This window comes from Coregonus lavaretus, assembly GCF_964263955.1.
Source record: "Coregonus lavaretus genome assembly, chromosome: 12".
NCBI classification, from domain to species: Eukaryota; Metazoa; Chordata; class Actinopteri; order Salmoniformes; family Salmonidae; genus Coregonus; species Coregonus lavaretus.
This window is the reverse complement of record NC_139999.1, coordinates 17,476,692-17,493,975: the sequence shown is the minus strand read 5'-3', so window position 1 is coordinate 17,493,975 and position 17,284 is coordinate 17,476,692. Positions and strand designations below refer to the sequence as shown.

The following is a 17,284-nucleotide window of genomic DNA, read 5'->3' as shown; positions in this document are numbered from 1 at the left end:
GCAATAGTACAACAAATTTATGATAAGACTCACAGGCATCACAAAGTAAGCAGCCCAACAACAACAAAAAAGAGAACAAATATGAATATCAAAATTAAGAAGAATACATTTAGTATTTTGTTCCAAGTCAACCTTGGGCTTTATTATTTGTGTCACTTAGGTACATCCTTTCAAAGTTAGGGTATAGTTTGTAACTTTTTACACACCACCTGCTTTATCCATGAACACTTCATTAAATAGACTAAATATTTAATAAGAGAAAACACATGGAGAACCCACAAGCTGATTTCACCCTGGGCGGCAAGTAGCTTAGTGGTTAAGAGCGTAGTGCCAGTAACCGAAAGGTCGCTAGCATCTGCTAAATGACTAAAATGTAAGCCATTTGATGAGTTGTCAAAACAAAATTCCTGAAGTCATGTTTTTTTTCTCCCCATGAAATAAACAGATTTATTCTGTTCACTACATTGGTCAAAGACCGCCTTTCTGAGGTATGATTAGAAAACATTCCACATTGCTCATTAGCCTTTCATTGCTTGATCTCTCCAAGCACCATTGAGAATTGGCAAAATATTAAGTTTTCCAATTAATCGTATTGACTGAATCCCAACTAAAATCACAACAGCAATCTCAAAGGCATTTCGGGGCAGGAACTGTACAAAATAATGGTTCTGATATCTATAATGCCACATAACTTTTTTCATAGGACAGCTGTGCAGCTGAGAGCATAATACCCAAACTCTTTAAGTGCTGCACTGGGCTAAATTAGTTAAACACAGTAAATATGATTCAGTCCTTGTGGGGTTTCTCTCTCATTCTCATATCCAACACTCAGTCTGGAAAAATCAACAGATAACACCTGCTACACACTGGAATTATGTCTTGTTGACATGACAAAGCAGCTCGTCTTTGTCCATCTGGTAACGGCTCCTTTTCCACACATCTCGTAGGTTCTGTAGGATAGTGCCAATCTCCTTGCCCGAGGTGATGCCCATCTTCCTCAAGTCGTGCCCACTCACAGGGAAGCGAGGAATGGACCATCTGCTCATCTCTGCCAATAACTTGTCCTCCCCCTGGTACTTGAGCAGTTCACATACTTTACTCTGAGCATCCACCTCCCGACTCTGCAAACAAGATACATAGAAATTATCTACCAGACCATATGCTTCTGTCAGGTTGGGCTTCATGGCACTCAGTTCCAAAAAGGACACCATTTTGACAGTCTTAATTTAAATACACTAAGTGTTATTCAAATCAACTCATTTTGTCTTGTGATGGCCGTGCTTACATCTATGATAAAGTCAGTGTAGGGCTTCAGGCTGTCTGGATCATCCTGGGACTTATGGAGGTCCCGTCTGTGTTTGACCAGGAACAGAGCCAGGTTCTTCTCCTCCCTGGAGACCTTCAGCCTCAGGTCCATCTTCTCCACCTCCTCAGAGCAGCGGAACAGGGCAGACAGAACAGTCATGGGCTTGGGAGAATGGTCCTTCACATGCTGCCAGACCCGCTTCATCTCCTCCACGTCGCCCTCTGCAGGTAAACCTGGGAATAAAAGTACAACTCTTACACAACTATAATTATGATACCATCTAAAAAGACCTATGCTCTAGCTGAGAACATTTCTAGTGGTCTGTCACCGGGACGCCCTAAATATAGTGCATTGAGGTATGCTTTATGTCATTGGTTGCATGGTTACTATAATTGGTTGTATGGTTACTATAATTGGTTACATGACTCCAACATGCATGACTCCCCATACCATTGTTCCTAGTGTTGGGTTCTATTTTTCTCATAATTGGATCTGTATGTGATGAATAACTTAGAAGGAATGCATTAATGATAAGCATAGGTTTGTACTATACTGATATAAATTGTTTCACATAACAGGCTGTGATTCATGTAAGGAACGTTAGGGGTAGGACAGATAAGACTTGTATTTCTTACAGATACGAACACTCTCTTTGTTGTCTGTGAAACCGTCCTTGAACGTAGGTACATAGAGTACAGATTGGGTGCTGACTCTACAGGTTATTATGATAGCAACTTATGCCTGGGAACGGTGGAGCGCCAAGGGGTGGAGCGCCAAGGGGTTGGGACTAACCCGTGCGCCAACGGATTGGCTGAGTAAAGTCTAAACCACACTCAGTCCTTTACTCTGATTGGCCAACAGAAGAGGTGGGAACTCTCTGTCAGAGTATTTGAGAAAGAATCTGTAAACAATGGTTTAGTTCTCTGAGTGCCCTGCGAGGTATTTCAGTGGACCCGTATATACGAACCTTCATACTTATCATACATACATTTTGCATATAATAAATTAAGATTGGATAGAAGATCTCTTGATTCTTATTCCAATACCAGATTTGAATTACGCAATTTCTAACACTAGCAAACAGGGCTTTCTCCCTCACCTATGAACTGAGCCAGGCCCAGCTCATACATGACCTTTAGAAGGTGGGCAGCATGGTTGCCCACCACCATCTTCTTCAGCTCAACCCAGATGCGCTCCCCTGATATGGCTGCCAGGCCACGGGCGTTCTCCCTGATCGCCTCCAAGGTAGCAGGGTCATGTTCCCCTGCCTTTACTGATACCCGACCATAAAACCTGGGGGCAGACCGGGAGATATACACAAGTAAGGACAAAAATAACATGCGGAAACCCTCATATACTAAAGTTTAATTTGTTAGCCAAATACAACAAACACCTGTCCCATTTACACCCCAGACAACACTGGATTACCTGAAGTATCGTAATATTCTCAAGTAGTCCTCCTGAATCCTTTGCTCAGCACTGCCAACAAACCGAACTTTTCGGTTCTTGAGGTCCTCATATCCTTGGAAGTAATCATATAGGGTCCCATCTAACCCTGTTCAGTCAGAAATCAAATAAGACATGTTTCCCCCCCCCCCCTTCTAATATCAAGTTTGGCATTCATTTCAGAAGGGGTGAAAATATACTATAAACACACCTAAAAACATGGAGTTGATGGTGAGGTCTCGGCGCTCTGCATCTTTCTGCCAGTCTGTTGTGAACTCTACCTCTGCATGCCGTCCATCCGTCTGAACATCTATGCGCAGTGTGGTCACTTCAAAGTTCTCATTGTGAAGCTAGAGATGAAGACAAATGTCATGTGTTTCAAAGCCACAAACACACAGGCCTACTGTACAGCAGAATTAATGCTACATTGACTTTTAACACTTCACCTCATCGTAATAAAAATTGGATTGTAGAAAGAAAAGTAGCGTAAGACAACATTTCAACATCACATCAGTCTCACATTCTGGATCTGGAATATTTGTGTACAGTCGTGGTCAAAAGTTTTGAGAATGACACAAGTATTGGTCTTCACAAAGTTCGCTGCTTCAGTGTTATGAGATATTTTTTGTCAGATGTAACTTTTGTATACTGAAGTATAATTACAAGCATTCCATAAGTGTCAAAGGCTTTTATTGACAATTACATTAAGTTTATGCAAAGAGTCAATATTTGCAGTGTTGACCCTTCTTTTTCAAGACATCTGCAATCCGCCCTGGCATGCTGTCAATTAACTTCTGGGCCACATCCTGACTGATGGCAGCCCATTCTTGCATACTCAATGCTTGGAGTTTGTCAGAATTTGTGGGTTTTTGTTTGTCCACCCGCCTCTTGAGGATCGACCACAAGTTCTCAATGGGATTAAGGTCTGGGGAATTTCCTGGCCATGGACCAAAAATGTCGATGTTTTGTTCCCCGAGCCACTTAGTTATCACTTTTGCCTTATGGCAAGGTGCTCCATCATGCTGGAAAATGCATTGGTCGTCACTAAACTGTTCTTGGATGGTTGGGAGAAGTTGCTCTCGGAGGATGTGTTGGTACCATTCTTTATTCATGGCTATGTTCTTAGGCAAAATTGTGAGTGAGCCCACTCCCTTGGCTGAGAAGAAACCCCACACATGAATGGTCTCAGGATGCTTTACTGTTGGCATGACACAGGACTGATTGTAGCGCTCACCTTTTCTTCTCCGGACAAGGTGTTTTCCAGATACCCCAAACAATCGGAAAGGGGATTCATCAGAGAAAATGACTTTACCCCAGTCCTCAGCAGTCCAATCCCTGTACCTTTTGCAGAATATCAGTCTGTCCCTGATGTTTTTCCAGGAGAGAAGTGGCTTCTTTGCTGCCCCTCTGGGCGTAGGTATAGGGCACCCCTCAGCAGGAAAAATAGAACGAGACAATCATTTGTGCCAGGTGTGATATCCCTCTTAAATAGCTCGGGCAAATGTTCCCATTGACCCCGTAAGGCCAGCAGGCTAGTCTTTGTTTTAAATGTTTTAAATGTTTTATTTCTTATTTCTTACTTTTATTGGTGCGTGACTGTTATTGAAAGTTGTATTGTCAATCTTGTTTTGTATTTAACGCCACTTTAAATGTGTACATGACACTGCAACAAAATTTCCCCATGGGGACAATAAAGTAAGTAAGTAAGTAAGCTTCTTTGCTGCCGTTCTTGACACCAGGACATCCTCCAAAAGTATTCGCCTCACTGTGCCCCGATCCCGCAGCTAAATCAACTTTAGGAGACGGTCCTGGCGCTTGCAGGACTTTCTTGGGCGCCCTGACGCCTTCTTCACAACAATTGAACCTCTCTCCTTGAAGTTCTTGATGATCCGATAAATGGTTGATTTAGGTGCAATCTTACTAGCAGCAATATCCTTGCCTGTGAAGCCCTTTTTGTGCAAAGCAATGATAACGGCACGTGTTTCCTTGCAGGTAACCATGGTTAACAGAGGAAGAACAATGATTTCAAGCATCACCCTCCTTTTAAAGCTTCCAGTCTGGAAGCTTCCAGTTATTCTAACTCAATCAGCATGACAGAGTGATCTCCAGCCTTGTCCTCGTCAACACTCTCACCTGTGTTAACGAGAGAATCACTGACATGATGGTACCACGTTCATCTGTACAAACAATAGTACGCAAGTATAAACACCATTTGACCACACAGCCGTCATACCGCTCAGGAAGGAGATGCATTCTGTCTCCTAGAGATGAACGTACTTTGGTGCGAAAAGTGCAAATCAATCCCAGAACAACAGCAAAGGACCTTGTGAGAATGCTAGAGGAAACAGGTACAAAAGTATCTATATCCACAGTAAAACGAGTCCTATATCGACATAACCTGAAAGGCCGCTCAGCAAGGAAGAAGCCACTACTCCAAAACCGTCATAAAAAAACCAGACTACGGTTTGCAACTGCACATGGGGACAAAGATCATACTTTCTGGAGAAATGTCCTCTGGTCTGATGAAACAAAATAAAACTGTTTGGCCATAATGACCATCGTTATGTAATGACCTAACTCAATCAGCATGACAGAGTGATCTCCAGCCTTGTCCTCGTCAACACTCTCACCTGTGTTAACGAGAGAATCACTGACATGATGGCAGCTGGTCCTTTTGTGGCAGGGCTGAAATGCAGTGGAAATGTTTTTTTGGGATTAATTTCATTTTCATGGCAAAGAGGGACTTTGCAATTCATCTGATCACTCTTCATAACATTCTGGAGTATATACAAATTGCCATCATCAAAACTGAGGCAGCAGACTTTGTGAAAATTAGTATTTGTGTCATTCTCAAAACTTTTGACCACGACTGTATAGCTGGTCAAACTGCACAGTAATCTTGTGTACTCTTACTCGAGCAGTGATGGTCCCATGCTTCTCTCCTTTATTGTTGATCATCCTGATCCCTGCAGTCTGGAACATCCTCTTCATCTCCTCTGGTGTTGCCGTGGTCGCAAAGTCCACATCCTCTGGCCGCTTCCCAGACAAGAGGTCCCTCACAGCACCCCCTGCTATCCTCAGCTCAAACTTGTGCTTCTCAAAGATCTCTATGGAGATATGCATGCATAAATGATAAGATAAGATGTCTAGTGTTGAAATGAATTGACCCCTGCATCACTCAATTCATTAATCATAATATAAGCAGACACACTGATTAATACATTCTGATCCAAACCTGGTTCTCAAGTCCCGGCCTCATGGTATCTGGATTGATGACAAGTTGTCTTTTGAAACACACATTCAAAACTTGACGAAGAAGCTGAGATCTATGATTGTTTTTTTTATATAGAAATAAATCCTGCCTCAGTTCTGAAAATAGAAGGAAGAAGGTCCAAACAATAATTCTACCTGTAATAGACTATGGTGACATTATGTACAGTGCCTTGCAAAAGTATTCATCCCCCTTGGCGTTTTTCCTATTTTGTTGCATTACAACCTGTAATTTAAATTGATTTTTATTTGGATTTCATGTATTGGACATACACAAAATAGCCAAATTGGTGAAGTGAAATGAAAAAAATAACTAGTTTCAAAAGATTCTAAAAAATAAATAAACAAAAAGTGGTGCGTGCATATGTATTCACCCCCTTTGCTATGAAGCCCCTAAATAAGATCTGGTGCAACCAATTACCTTCAGAAGTCACATAATTAGTTAAATAAAGTCCACCTGTGTGCAATCTAAGTGTCACATGATCTGTCACATGATCTCAGTATATATATACAGTGGGGGGAAAAAGTATTTAGTCAGCCACCAATTGTGCAAGTTCTCCCACTTAAAAAGATGAGAGAGGCCTGTAATTTTCATCATAGGTACACTTCAACTATGACAGACAAAATGAGGAAAGAAAATCCAGAAAATCACATTGCAGGATTTTTAATGAATTTATTTGCAAATTATGGTGGAAAATAAGTATTTGGTCAATAACAAAAGTTTCTCAATACTTTGTTATATACCCTTTGTTGGCAATGACACAGGTCAAACGTTTTCTGTAAGTCTTCACAAGGTTTTCACACACTGTTGCTGGTATTTTGGCCCATTCCTCCATGCAGATCTCCTCTAGAGCAGTGATGTTTTGGGGCTGTCGCTGGGCAACACGGACTTTCAACTCCCTCCAAAGATTTTCTATGGGGTTGAGATCTGGAGACTGGCTAGGCCACTCCAGGACCTTGAAATGCTTCTTACGAAGCCACTCCTTTGTTGCCCGGGCGGTGTGTTTGGGATCATTGTCATGCTGAAAGACCCAGCCACATTTCATCTTCAATGCCCTTGCTGATGGAAGGAGGTTTTCACTCAAAATCTCACGATACATGGCCCCATTCATTCTTTCCTTTACATGGATCAGTCGTCCTGGTCCCTTTGCAGAAAAACAGCCCCAAAGCATGATGTTTCCACCCCCATGCTTCACAGTAGGTATGGTGTTCTTTGGATGCAACTCAGCATTCTTTGTCCTCCAAACACGACGAGTTGAGTTTTTACCAAAAGGTTCTATTTTGGTTTCATCTGACCATATGACATTCTCCCAATCTTCTTCTGGATCATCCAAATGCACTCTAGCAAACTTCAGACGGGCCTGGACATGTACTGGCTTAAGCAGGGGGACACGTCTGGCACTGCAGGATTTGAGTCCCTGGCGGCGTAGTGTGTTACTGATGGTAGGCTTTGTTACTTTAGTCCCAGCTCTCTGCAGGTCATTCACTAGGTCCCCCCGTGTGGTTCTGGGATTTTTGCTCACCGTTCTTGTGATCATTTTGACCCCACGGGGTGAGATCTTGCGTGGAGCCCCAGATCGAGGGAGATTATCAGTGGTCTTGTATGTCTTCCATTTCCTAATAATTGGTCCCACAGTTGATTTCTTCAAACCAAGCTGCTTACCTATTGCAGATTCAGTCTTCCCAGCCTTGTGCAGGTCTACAATTTTGTTTCTGGTGTCCTTTGACAGCTCTTTGGTCTTGGCCATAGTGGAATTTGGAGTGTGACTGTTTGAGGTTGTGGACAGGTGTCTTTTATACTGATAACAAGTTCAAACAGGTGCCATTAATACAGGTAACAGGTGGAGGACAGAGGAGCCTCTTAAAGAAGTTACAGGTCTGTGAGAGCCAGAAATCTTGCTTGTTTGTAGGTGACCAAATACTTATTTTCCACCATAATTTGCAAATAAATTCATTAAAAATCCTACAATGTGATTTTCTGGATTGAGTGTTACTAATTAAAAATTACCATAGTGATTGAGTGTCCATATACCTGTACCATGATATTTGCATTGCTACTAAGTAACCCTCCAATTGTTCTCCACTATTCCACCCGCTAAATCCCTTCCCCATCCCAAGTTGGGTTGTCATCCCTGTGACCAGCAGACCACCCTCGTCCCCTCGGATCCCTAGGCCCGGACCCATCCTTCGAAAACAACACACAGTGCCACCCACAGAACAGAAGCAGATCAACCGCTAAAAGTCTTTACAATGCTCTCACCTCATTTTGCTTTATATATAGCTATTAAAAATATATATCTATTCAAATATCTTGCGTATCTTAATTTCCATCATTAACAATTAATATGCATAATAATGCTGGCAGTTCATGCAAAGGATTGTTACCTATAACCAGGATTGCCATTGCATTACATTTTTGTCCTATATTGTCCCTAACATCCTTACCCCCTTGCAACAGATGAGGGATACACACACACACACACTCTTACACACTCAACCCCTTTCCCCCACAATCAACCATAAGTTCAGATGCTCAACGGTTGTTACATTCCAGAGCCCAACTCAAGAAAGGACCTGATTTACGAGTGCATATACAGTTACAGCTGTTTGAGAAAGCATGCAAGATCGAGCAAAAAACTTGAGATTTGATTAACCAATGTCAAGGCCTAAGTGATGGAGAACAGATCCACCCCCTTCACCTGAAGCACACACACGCTGGTCCCCTGTTGTGACCATTTTCCCAAGCATCGCTTTGCAGTCAGACCTTTGATTATTTTGTGCCAACAGGGCCACAATAATATGCCCCCTCTCTGAATGTCAGAGTGTGACCCCCTCCCCATGGGTTACTGCAGCCAGTGCTGCCACTACCTGGGTGGGGGTACCCTACCGGAATCCCCACCGACTAGGTACAAGGTCGTCAAGGTTCTCATTAGCAGCTTTGAGAATTTCCTTGTATATTATGCTCTCCCATCAGGGGGCTCTGGCTTTGTAGGACCAACCCTGCCAGGCAGGCTCAGAATCTATCTTGAGGGGGCATTTTAAATTATTGATTGGAGACTGTTACAGAATGCGATTGCTTTTCTTAAATATGTTTAATGTTGTGTATTATGTGTTTTATTATAGTGTGTTTTGTAGGGCTGTTGTGTTTATTTATGTGTTGGGGTTTTTGTAAACGTATACAGGGCTCCCTTGTAAAATAGTTATCTCTCAATGTGACTCCCTGTTTAAATAAAGGTTAATAATAATAATAATAATAATAATACAAATCTCTAAGTAGAAATATGGGATATAGTTTGAACTTCCGAGGATCAACTTATTCTGAGCAGTTCTCATCTTCCACTTTCTGCTTGTGAGGTTACGTGCCACTGACTAGACTTTGATATGGCTAAATTGGTTGGTAGCAAAAATGTACCTGCTCTCACCTTCTATGCCATTCAGTCCATCACTGAATAAGGACTTGAACTCTGTAGTCTTCAGCTGCATGGTGAAGAGACTTCTGGCACTCCAAGTGAGACGAACTCTGGTAATCACCACAGGATTCAGGATTCTCCCCCACATCTAGATACTGTTGTTGAGAAGAGCAAGTCAATGTTAGCTATAGCTAGCTGTGGTTAGCTAGATAACGTTAACTATTGATGTGCAGTTACAGTGAATGAACTTGTGGTGGTTGCCAGACACATTCAGCTAGCTTAGAGACCAAACAACTACCGTAGTCTTTTCATTACAGTTATCACCTAGTACAGAAATTGGATTCCATGTTTCTCACATTCCATGTTCCAATAGCTATTGCTAGCTAGCTCATTTAGCTAACTGAAGCACGCATGCAAACATGTTGGCTCTTGTAAGCGATATATATATAAAGTGCATCTGGTAAAGTAGAATTGTATCACTATTAATCTCATAAGGACAGACCTGCAACAAAATATGAATTATTTCCCTTCTTTGGGGATATGTTGTTAGAAATATTATTCCCGTTCCATGCATGTTCTGAGACAGCAGGAAGTGTACTTACTTTCACCACAGGAGCTCGCTGACCGTGACCAATAAGAGTGTGTTCGTCATAAAAAGGGCGGGGTACAGAAGAAACAACGCGCGATTTCATTCGAATAATTTTTGAATTAACTGTTACTTTGTTGCAATTTATTTGACACTTGTGGACTCCATCACTTTGTTACTACAGTTGCGCGATGTCTAGCTGCGTAGAACATTTCCCTAAACTAACTACTAATGCCATAATTCCACTTGTCAGATCATTTTGACTGAGCTAGACAGAGATGAAAAGACTGTAAATATATGTATGGTTGATAACTCTTTTAAATTGATTCAATAGATTACTCTAAAATCAATTAAATGTTATCAGAGAGATTATAAAGCGCATTCTCAGCATGCTGGATAAATTACTCCGTAGCCTCTGTCCCTTCTCTGATCAGACCATTCATTGATCTATGGGTTCAGACCACAGACAGGGTGGTACTTCGAAAGCTATCGCGAGAAACGGAAGATGATTTCTTTAGTGACTGTTGAGTCTGATTTTCTGTTTGCTGTAGCCTACAACAAGCCTGGTCATTATATTTTACACTCTTCATACAGGAGCCAAATGGCTAGGGTAGAACTCACACCGCTGAGACCTTGGGACGATTATTTCCCAGGTTCCGAAAGATTTGCTAAACCAGACGCGAGAGATTTACCTAGATGGAACAACAGGGTTGTCAACAACTTGCTTTACTATCAGACAAACTATTTTGCGATGGCTATCATTGTTTTCCTTATTGTGGGGTAAGTAGCATGAGACACTGTCCACAATTTGTATCGAGAACATAACATCTCTGGTGTGTCATGCTACACTCTGGTGGAAATAGGCTATGTGGCATGTTAAAGGTGCAAAAAGCAGAAATCACACACAGCCATTTCCTGGTTGCTAAAATTCTAATAGTTTGCCTAATTTCAGATTATGTGATAAAACAAGCAATGTATAGTGTCGAGAATCATTGTAGCTTCAAAACTGCTGTACAATATATTTTCAATACCAGGAAATATGATTTTCAGCTGTTTGAAGCTTCTGTACAAAGTCGAAAGTAAAAGACAAACTAAACATAAGAAAGAGAAGCATAGAAATAGTGCACATTTAATAGATATACTGCTTCTTAGACTTGTTCTATAACTCACATTTGTATGTGAATCTGGTCGTCGCCCAAAAAGTTACATATTGCAGCTTTAAGTGTTGGGAAATCTGCTTTACTGTAGTCCACCATCACCAGTTATAACAGTTGACATCTATTAAAACTACAATCTGGGATTCGTTTTTCAGCTAAATGACAGCCCGCTCCTTGTTTTGGTATACATTGTTTGGTTTTTCTTGTTTGTTTGTTTGTGTGTGTGTGTGTGAACAATGGAGTATATGTTGGGTTATGATAGGGTAAAACAGTTGTGCTATTGAGCTGAGCCATTAATAAGTTCTTCAAGAATAATTCTCATTGGGTATAAATGGCCATTAAACAGATTCCCAGATCCCAGATCGCACCTTTAACTGATGCCTGAAATTAAAGTTGGGTCTCATTGGCTAATTATGGATGCAGGGACTCACTTTAAAGTCTAAACATAGTGCCATAACAGCTGCTATAGGCAGATCCTATGTTGCTACCATGCATGATGTTGGCGCTTTATTCTGTCTTACAGTTCACCTGAATAAGCTTTCTCTTTCCATTGCCAAATCGGAAGGTTGGCACCTTGCTAGGCCTATTTATGACTAATGCCAAGGGAGACAGAGAGCATGATTTGTCAACCGAAGCCTCCAGACTTATTTTGAGCATAGAGGATGTGGGCACGCTTCACAGGTTGAGAGACTCATGTCTTGCATCCTGCTGAAGCTCTTCTTGAAAATAATAATACTTTATTTAACTTGTATAGCACTTTTCATTACAGAAAATAATCTCAAAGTGCACAAAAAGCAAAGAAACAACACTTTGAAATTGAGATGATGAAGTTGGAGACTGAATGTCTCTAGTTGGCTTTGGATGATGGAAAGGCCGGGAGTTGAGGTAGTTTGGATTGGACATGCAGTGTAGCTTCAGCGGAGGGCGCATTGGTGGTACAGCCAAGAAGAAACAAAGACAGTCTGAAAAACAGGCCTGGAGCTCTTCATCAGTGCACCACGCCTGTTCCTCCAAACGTCGCTCCTCCGTAGGTACTGGTCCTCCATTGCCGAACATGTAGCACCCACCTTGGTGATGCCATGGCTGCTGAAAAGCACACAAAAAGCCACCATATCTTGGCAGTGGTTAATCTCTGGACACAGCGTGCAGTCCTTGTTGTAGTTATTCCCGACAGATTCCCACAAATGGCGGTATCCTGTCATGACTGCATAACTAACAATTGATCACCAAAATCACTATAGAGGAAGGGGAATTACTTTAGAAATGTGGAGTCAGTTTTTCAAAAAAATAGTCATCTTTTGGCTAGGCCTACTTGATTATGATGACACACCATTGCTATGGTAGTCAACTACTAGGCCCCTAATCCCTGCTCACTTATCAGCTGCTGTTCTAGATAACAGGGATATGAGAGACAGCTGTCCTTATTCACTGGAGGTTGGGCAAAGTTCACTATTGGAGTCTGGAGACATAACGTCCAGGAGTCATATGATCTAAAACAACACTCTTGAATGAAGTTTGAGACAAAATGATAACATTCCTAACATTGCACCATAGGGCTACAGTGGGGAAAAAAGTATTTAGTCAGCCACCAATTGTGCAAGTTCTCCCACTTAAAAAGATGAGAGAGGCCTGTAATTTTCATCATAGGTACACGTCAACTATGACAGACAAATTGAGAAATAAAAACCCAGAAAATCACATTGTAGGATTTTTAATGAATTTATTTGCAAATTATGATGGAAAATAAGTATTTGGTCACCTACAAACAAGCAAGATTTCTGGCTCTCACAGACCTGTAACTTCTTCTTTAAGAGGCTCCTCTGTCCTCCACTCGTTACCTATATAAATGGTACCTGTTTGAACTTGTTATCAGTATAACAGACACCTGTCCACAACCTCAAACAGTCACACTCCAAACTCCACTATGGCCAAGACCAAAGAGCTGTCAAAGGACACCAGAAACAAAATTGTAGACCTGCACCAGGCTGGGAAGACTGAATCTGAAATAGGTAAGCAGCTTGGTTTGAAGAAATCAACTGTGGGAGCAATTATTAGGAAATGGAAGACATACAAGACCACTGATAATCTCCCTCGATCTGGGGCTCCACGCAAGATCTCACCCCGTGGGGTCAAAATGATCACAAGAACGGTGAGCAAAAATCCCAGAACCACACGGGGGGACCTAGTGAATGACCTGCAGAGAGCTGGGACCAAAGTAACAAAGCCTACCATCAGTAACACACTACGCCGCCAGGGACTCAAATCCTGCAGTGCCAGACGTGTCCCCCTGCTTAAGCCAGTACATGTCCAGGCCCGTCTGAAGTTTGCTAGAGTGCATTTGGATGATCCAGAAGAGGATTGGGAGAATGTCATATGGTCAGATGAAACCAAAATAGAACGTTTTGGTAAAAACTAAACTCGTCGTGTTTGGAGGACAAAGAATGCGGAGTTGCATCCAAAGAACTCCATACCTACTGTGAAGCATGGGGGTGGAAACATCATGCTTTGGGGCTGTTTTTCTGCAAAGGGACCAGGACGACTGATCTGTGTAAAGGAAAGAATGAATGGGGCCATGTATCGTGAGATTTTGAGTGAAAACCTCCTTCCATCAGCAAGGGCATTGAAGATGAAACGTGGCTGGGTCTTTCAGCATGACAATGATCCCAAACACACCGCCCGGGCAACGAAGGAGTGGCTTCGTAAGAAGCATTTCAAGGTCCTGGAGTGGCCTAGCCAGTCTCCAGATCTCAACCCCATAGAAAGTCTTTGGAGGGAGTTGAAAGTCCGTGTTGCCCAGCGACAGCCCCAAAACATCACTGCTCTAGAGGAGATCTGCATGGAGGAATGGGCCAAAATACCAGCAACAGTGTGTGAAAACCTTGTGAAGACTTACAGAAAACGTTTGACCTGTGTCATTGCCAACAAAGGGTATATAACAAAGTATTGAGAAACTTTTGTTATTGACCAAATACTTATTTTCCACCATAATTTGCAAATAAATTCATTAAAAATCCTACAATGTGATTTTCTGGATATTTTTTTCTCATTTTGTCTGTCATAGTTGACGTGTACCTATGATGAAAATTACAGGCCTCTCTCATCTTTTTAAGTGGGAGAACTTGCACAATTGGTGGCTGACTAAATACTTTTTTCCCCCACTGTATGTCAAAATTACTTGCTGTATAAAAGTCCCTCTCATCCTTCAGTGGGCTATTCTTTTGCAGAATAACTTCTGTAACATGTCACCATAGTCTTTGAAATTATTAATGAAAAATGTTTTGTATAAATATTTGCATTGGGGTTAAAAAGTCATGTTGATGTGTTGACAACCTGTCACCACTAGATGGTATCCATGACTACATGAAATATAAACTGTTACACACACACACACACACACACAGACATCTCATTATGTTGTGGTGTGTGTGTTTCCCTGCAGGTTCCTCAACCCTATGGGGATGTTCATGGGCATGGCGGTGGTGTCGCTGGTCTTCCTGGGTTCAGTGTGGGCTGGAGAGAATAAGGCCATGGTCAAGGACTTTAAGAGGCAGAACCCCACATTATTTGTCATGGCAGTGATGGTCGCCAGCTACTTTCTTATGTCTCTCTTCGATGGCGTCATGGTCTTCATGTTTGGGATCACATTTCCTATTCTCTGTAAGTTTAAGGGTTTGGTATTAAATGTTTCTTCAAGCTACACCACAATTATGCCATTGGTAAATAAATGGTCAAACTTGAATTGAAGTTATTCCAATTTGAAAGGCTCCACATAGATTATCCTGGAGGTATTAATTACATTGGTGTTTTTACATTAGTGCAAATTAAGGGTATTCATCTGTTTCTATATATTTTGACTTCAGTGATCTTTGCACACGCCTCACTTCGCCTTCGCAACATGAAGAATAAACTGGAGAATAAGATTGAGGGGGCGGGGCTGAAGAAGTCGCCAATGGGTATTCTACTGGAGGCGCTGGGCCAGCAGGAAGAGAGCCTGCAGAAGATCCAGGAATTCCTAGAGGGTAAACCCAAGGAAGGATAAGAACTCTACACAGAAAACAAACAACACACACGCCACAGTCCCTGTGTTGTTGTAGGTCCCCTATCAGCCTCCCTGGCCTCTGATGAATGGAAACGCATTCCTTTGCACACCCCCTTTAATGTGCAGTCTCAATGCATTCAGTCAATGTTGGAAAGAAATGATTGTAATACATGTTTGAAAACTTCAGCTACAAACCGTATAGCCTATCTCACATGCAGGTGTATGTGTGTTTGTTGGTTTAGCCTAGAGAACATGTGTTGAAAACCCAAGCTTTAGTTTTACTTCAGGATATTTGTTACTCCACCCAGAACTTCTCAGAACACTTCTTTCAAGTTGTGATGACAGCATCTCGATACTGTCTCACATCCTTGCTATGCAATTTTGCAAACAAGTTGCAAATTAGTATTCCTTCTTGAATGTATTTATTGTGTGTGTAGGTGGGCAAATGTTTTGAAATCCCATATGCAATATTTACACAACCTATTTATACTTTGTGACTTTTGTAAATATAACGAGTGAAAACATTTTGGTGTTAAAAGCACAACTGTTACCTGACAGATTGAGGTCACCTGGTTTGAAAAAAATAAACAAACAGAACTATGTTTTATTGAATTCAAATTAAGCAGTAGTGAATTCTCTCTGAAGTGTATTGATGCAAACATTGCAATATGAAACATTCTGATTTGTGGAGAGTAGAACATTATTACCTTTATTTCTAAGCTTTACTGCCTTTCTTATTGGCTACCGTTCTCAACAAAGGATCTGAAGGTAAATCTATGCTTAATTATTTTCAATTAAGAGAAACAACTGACAGGCTTGCCTATGAATGAGAGGTTGTGAAATCACTATGGATTATTAGTTATTAATTATTGTGTCAAATAAATATGTCACTGCCAAACTATTCTGAAGGCAAGAGAGTTTCAAGTGTTTTGTTTGTACAGAGTGTTTCTCCTCACTAAATTAGAAGGTGTATTTAACTACAACATTGGATGGAAAGTAGCCCCACATTCTAGTCTAATACAATAAGAACCAGACTAAAGAACCAAGCCAATGCTTTGTGTCCTGGTGCATATGAGAGAGATGTATAACTTTAATATGGTGAATTTCATAATCACATCAAATGGTCTTTGAACAAGTGTTTGATTTAGAACCTCAAAGGAATAAGGGGTCCTAACCTTTGTCCATCAGCATTCACTCAGCACCTCACACTGTTTAATCTCCAGAGTACCTCCAGGGTTATGGATGTGCCAATGCTAATCAATAGGCTGCAGTATATTATAGTGAAGAGAAAAGTACTGCACAGTCAATGACAGAGTGGATTCATCTGCAGTCACTCACCCCCAACCCCTAAACCTTCTCTGGATTGCAGTGTCAGCTACTTCAACCTCTCATAGGCTCACATTGGAAAGGTATTACAAATCCTAAAGTGGGCTCTCTCAATTGCACTCTCCACTTAGAAGTCTTGCACAGAAAGTTTTTAAGAAAGTTTTATGATTTACATAACAATAGTATTTTAGGGGTGTGTGTTTATGGGGGAGAGAGAGAGAGCGAGAGAGAGAGAGAACGACAAAGTAGAGGGCAGGAACTGATGACCTCAGGTGCAGTGCTTTAAGTTTACGAGGTAGAGTTCAGCTGCAAAGCCTTATTTGATCTCTCAGAGAACTGATTTATGTCTCCTCCTGCAGTACTCTTCCTTCATGCAGACTATATTGAGCAACCTGGGAGCACACGAACGCACACGCCCCAGCTGCAGTAAACTCAAGTAAAGTCTCAGAGCAGAGAACACAGTGGAGGCCCTTGTTCTCTCTCTCTCCCCTGCAGCTGTTGTACTTATCCACACAAATATGAGTGTGGCTGTTGTGTGCAGCAGCTCACCCAACAGGCGTGTGTCTTTGGTGTATTGCCTCCTGATCTGAACAGATGTGAAGTGTGAGGCTATAAGACGTGTTACTCTGGCAAGGAGCCCGGTGAGGAAACATCCTTTGTGCTGCCGAGGCTCTCAAAAACACATGTATCTTTGTTGTAGTGTGTTTGGAATATTTCAACCTGGACTTAGGGGTAGACCTAACA

General features: G+C 41.6%; 2 protein-coding genes across 3 annotated transcripts; one reads left to right on the top strand and one right to left on the bottom strand.

The window, feature by feature from the left end:
- Positions 1-111: 111 nt before the first annotated feature.
- On the bottom strand, positions 112-10,041 carry LOC311138126 (CCA tRNA nucleotidyltransferase 1, mitochondrial-like). 2 transcript variants are annotated; one of them, XM_084172791.1, is made up of 8 exons: positions 9,935-10,041; positions 9,445-9,587; positions 5,666-5,859; positions 2,964-3,102; positions 2,735-2,861; positions 2,406-2,599; positions 1,286-1,539; positions 112-1,121 (listed from the first exon to the last, which is right to left on the bottom strand). In XM_084172791.1, the coding sequence occupies exons 2-8, from the start codon at positions 9,578-9,580 to the stop codon at positions 873-875; spliced, it is 1,293 nt and encodes a 430-aa protein (XP_084028917.1). In that variant the 5' UTR covers positions 9,581-9,587; positions 9,935-10,041; the 3' UTR covers positions 112-872. The 2 variants fall into 2 exon arrangements, with proteins under 2 accessions (XP_084028917.1, XP_084028918.1); XM_084172792.1 differs by having other exon boundaries at positions 2,735-2,855.
- Positions 10,042-10,526: 485 nt separating this feature from the next.
- LOC311137866 (PRA1 family protein 3-like) lies at positions 10,527-16,125 on the top strand. Its single transcript, XM_084172472.1, has 3 exons — positions 10,527-10,798; positions 14,615-14,832; positions 15,036-16,125. Exons 1-3 carry the CDS (start codon positions 10,620-10,622, stop codon positions 15,212-15,214), a joined length of 576 nt encoding a protein of 191 aa, XP_084028598.1. The 5' UTR covers positions 10,527-10,619; the 3' UTR covers positions 15,215-16,125.
- Positions 16,126-17,284: the final 1,159 nt, after the last annotated feature.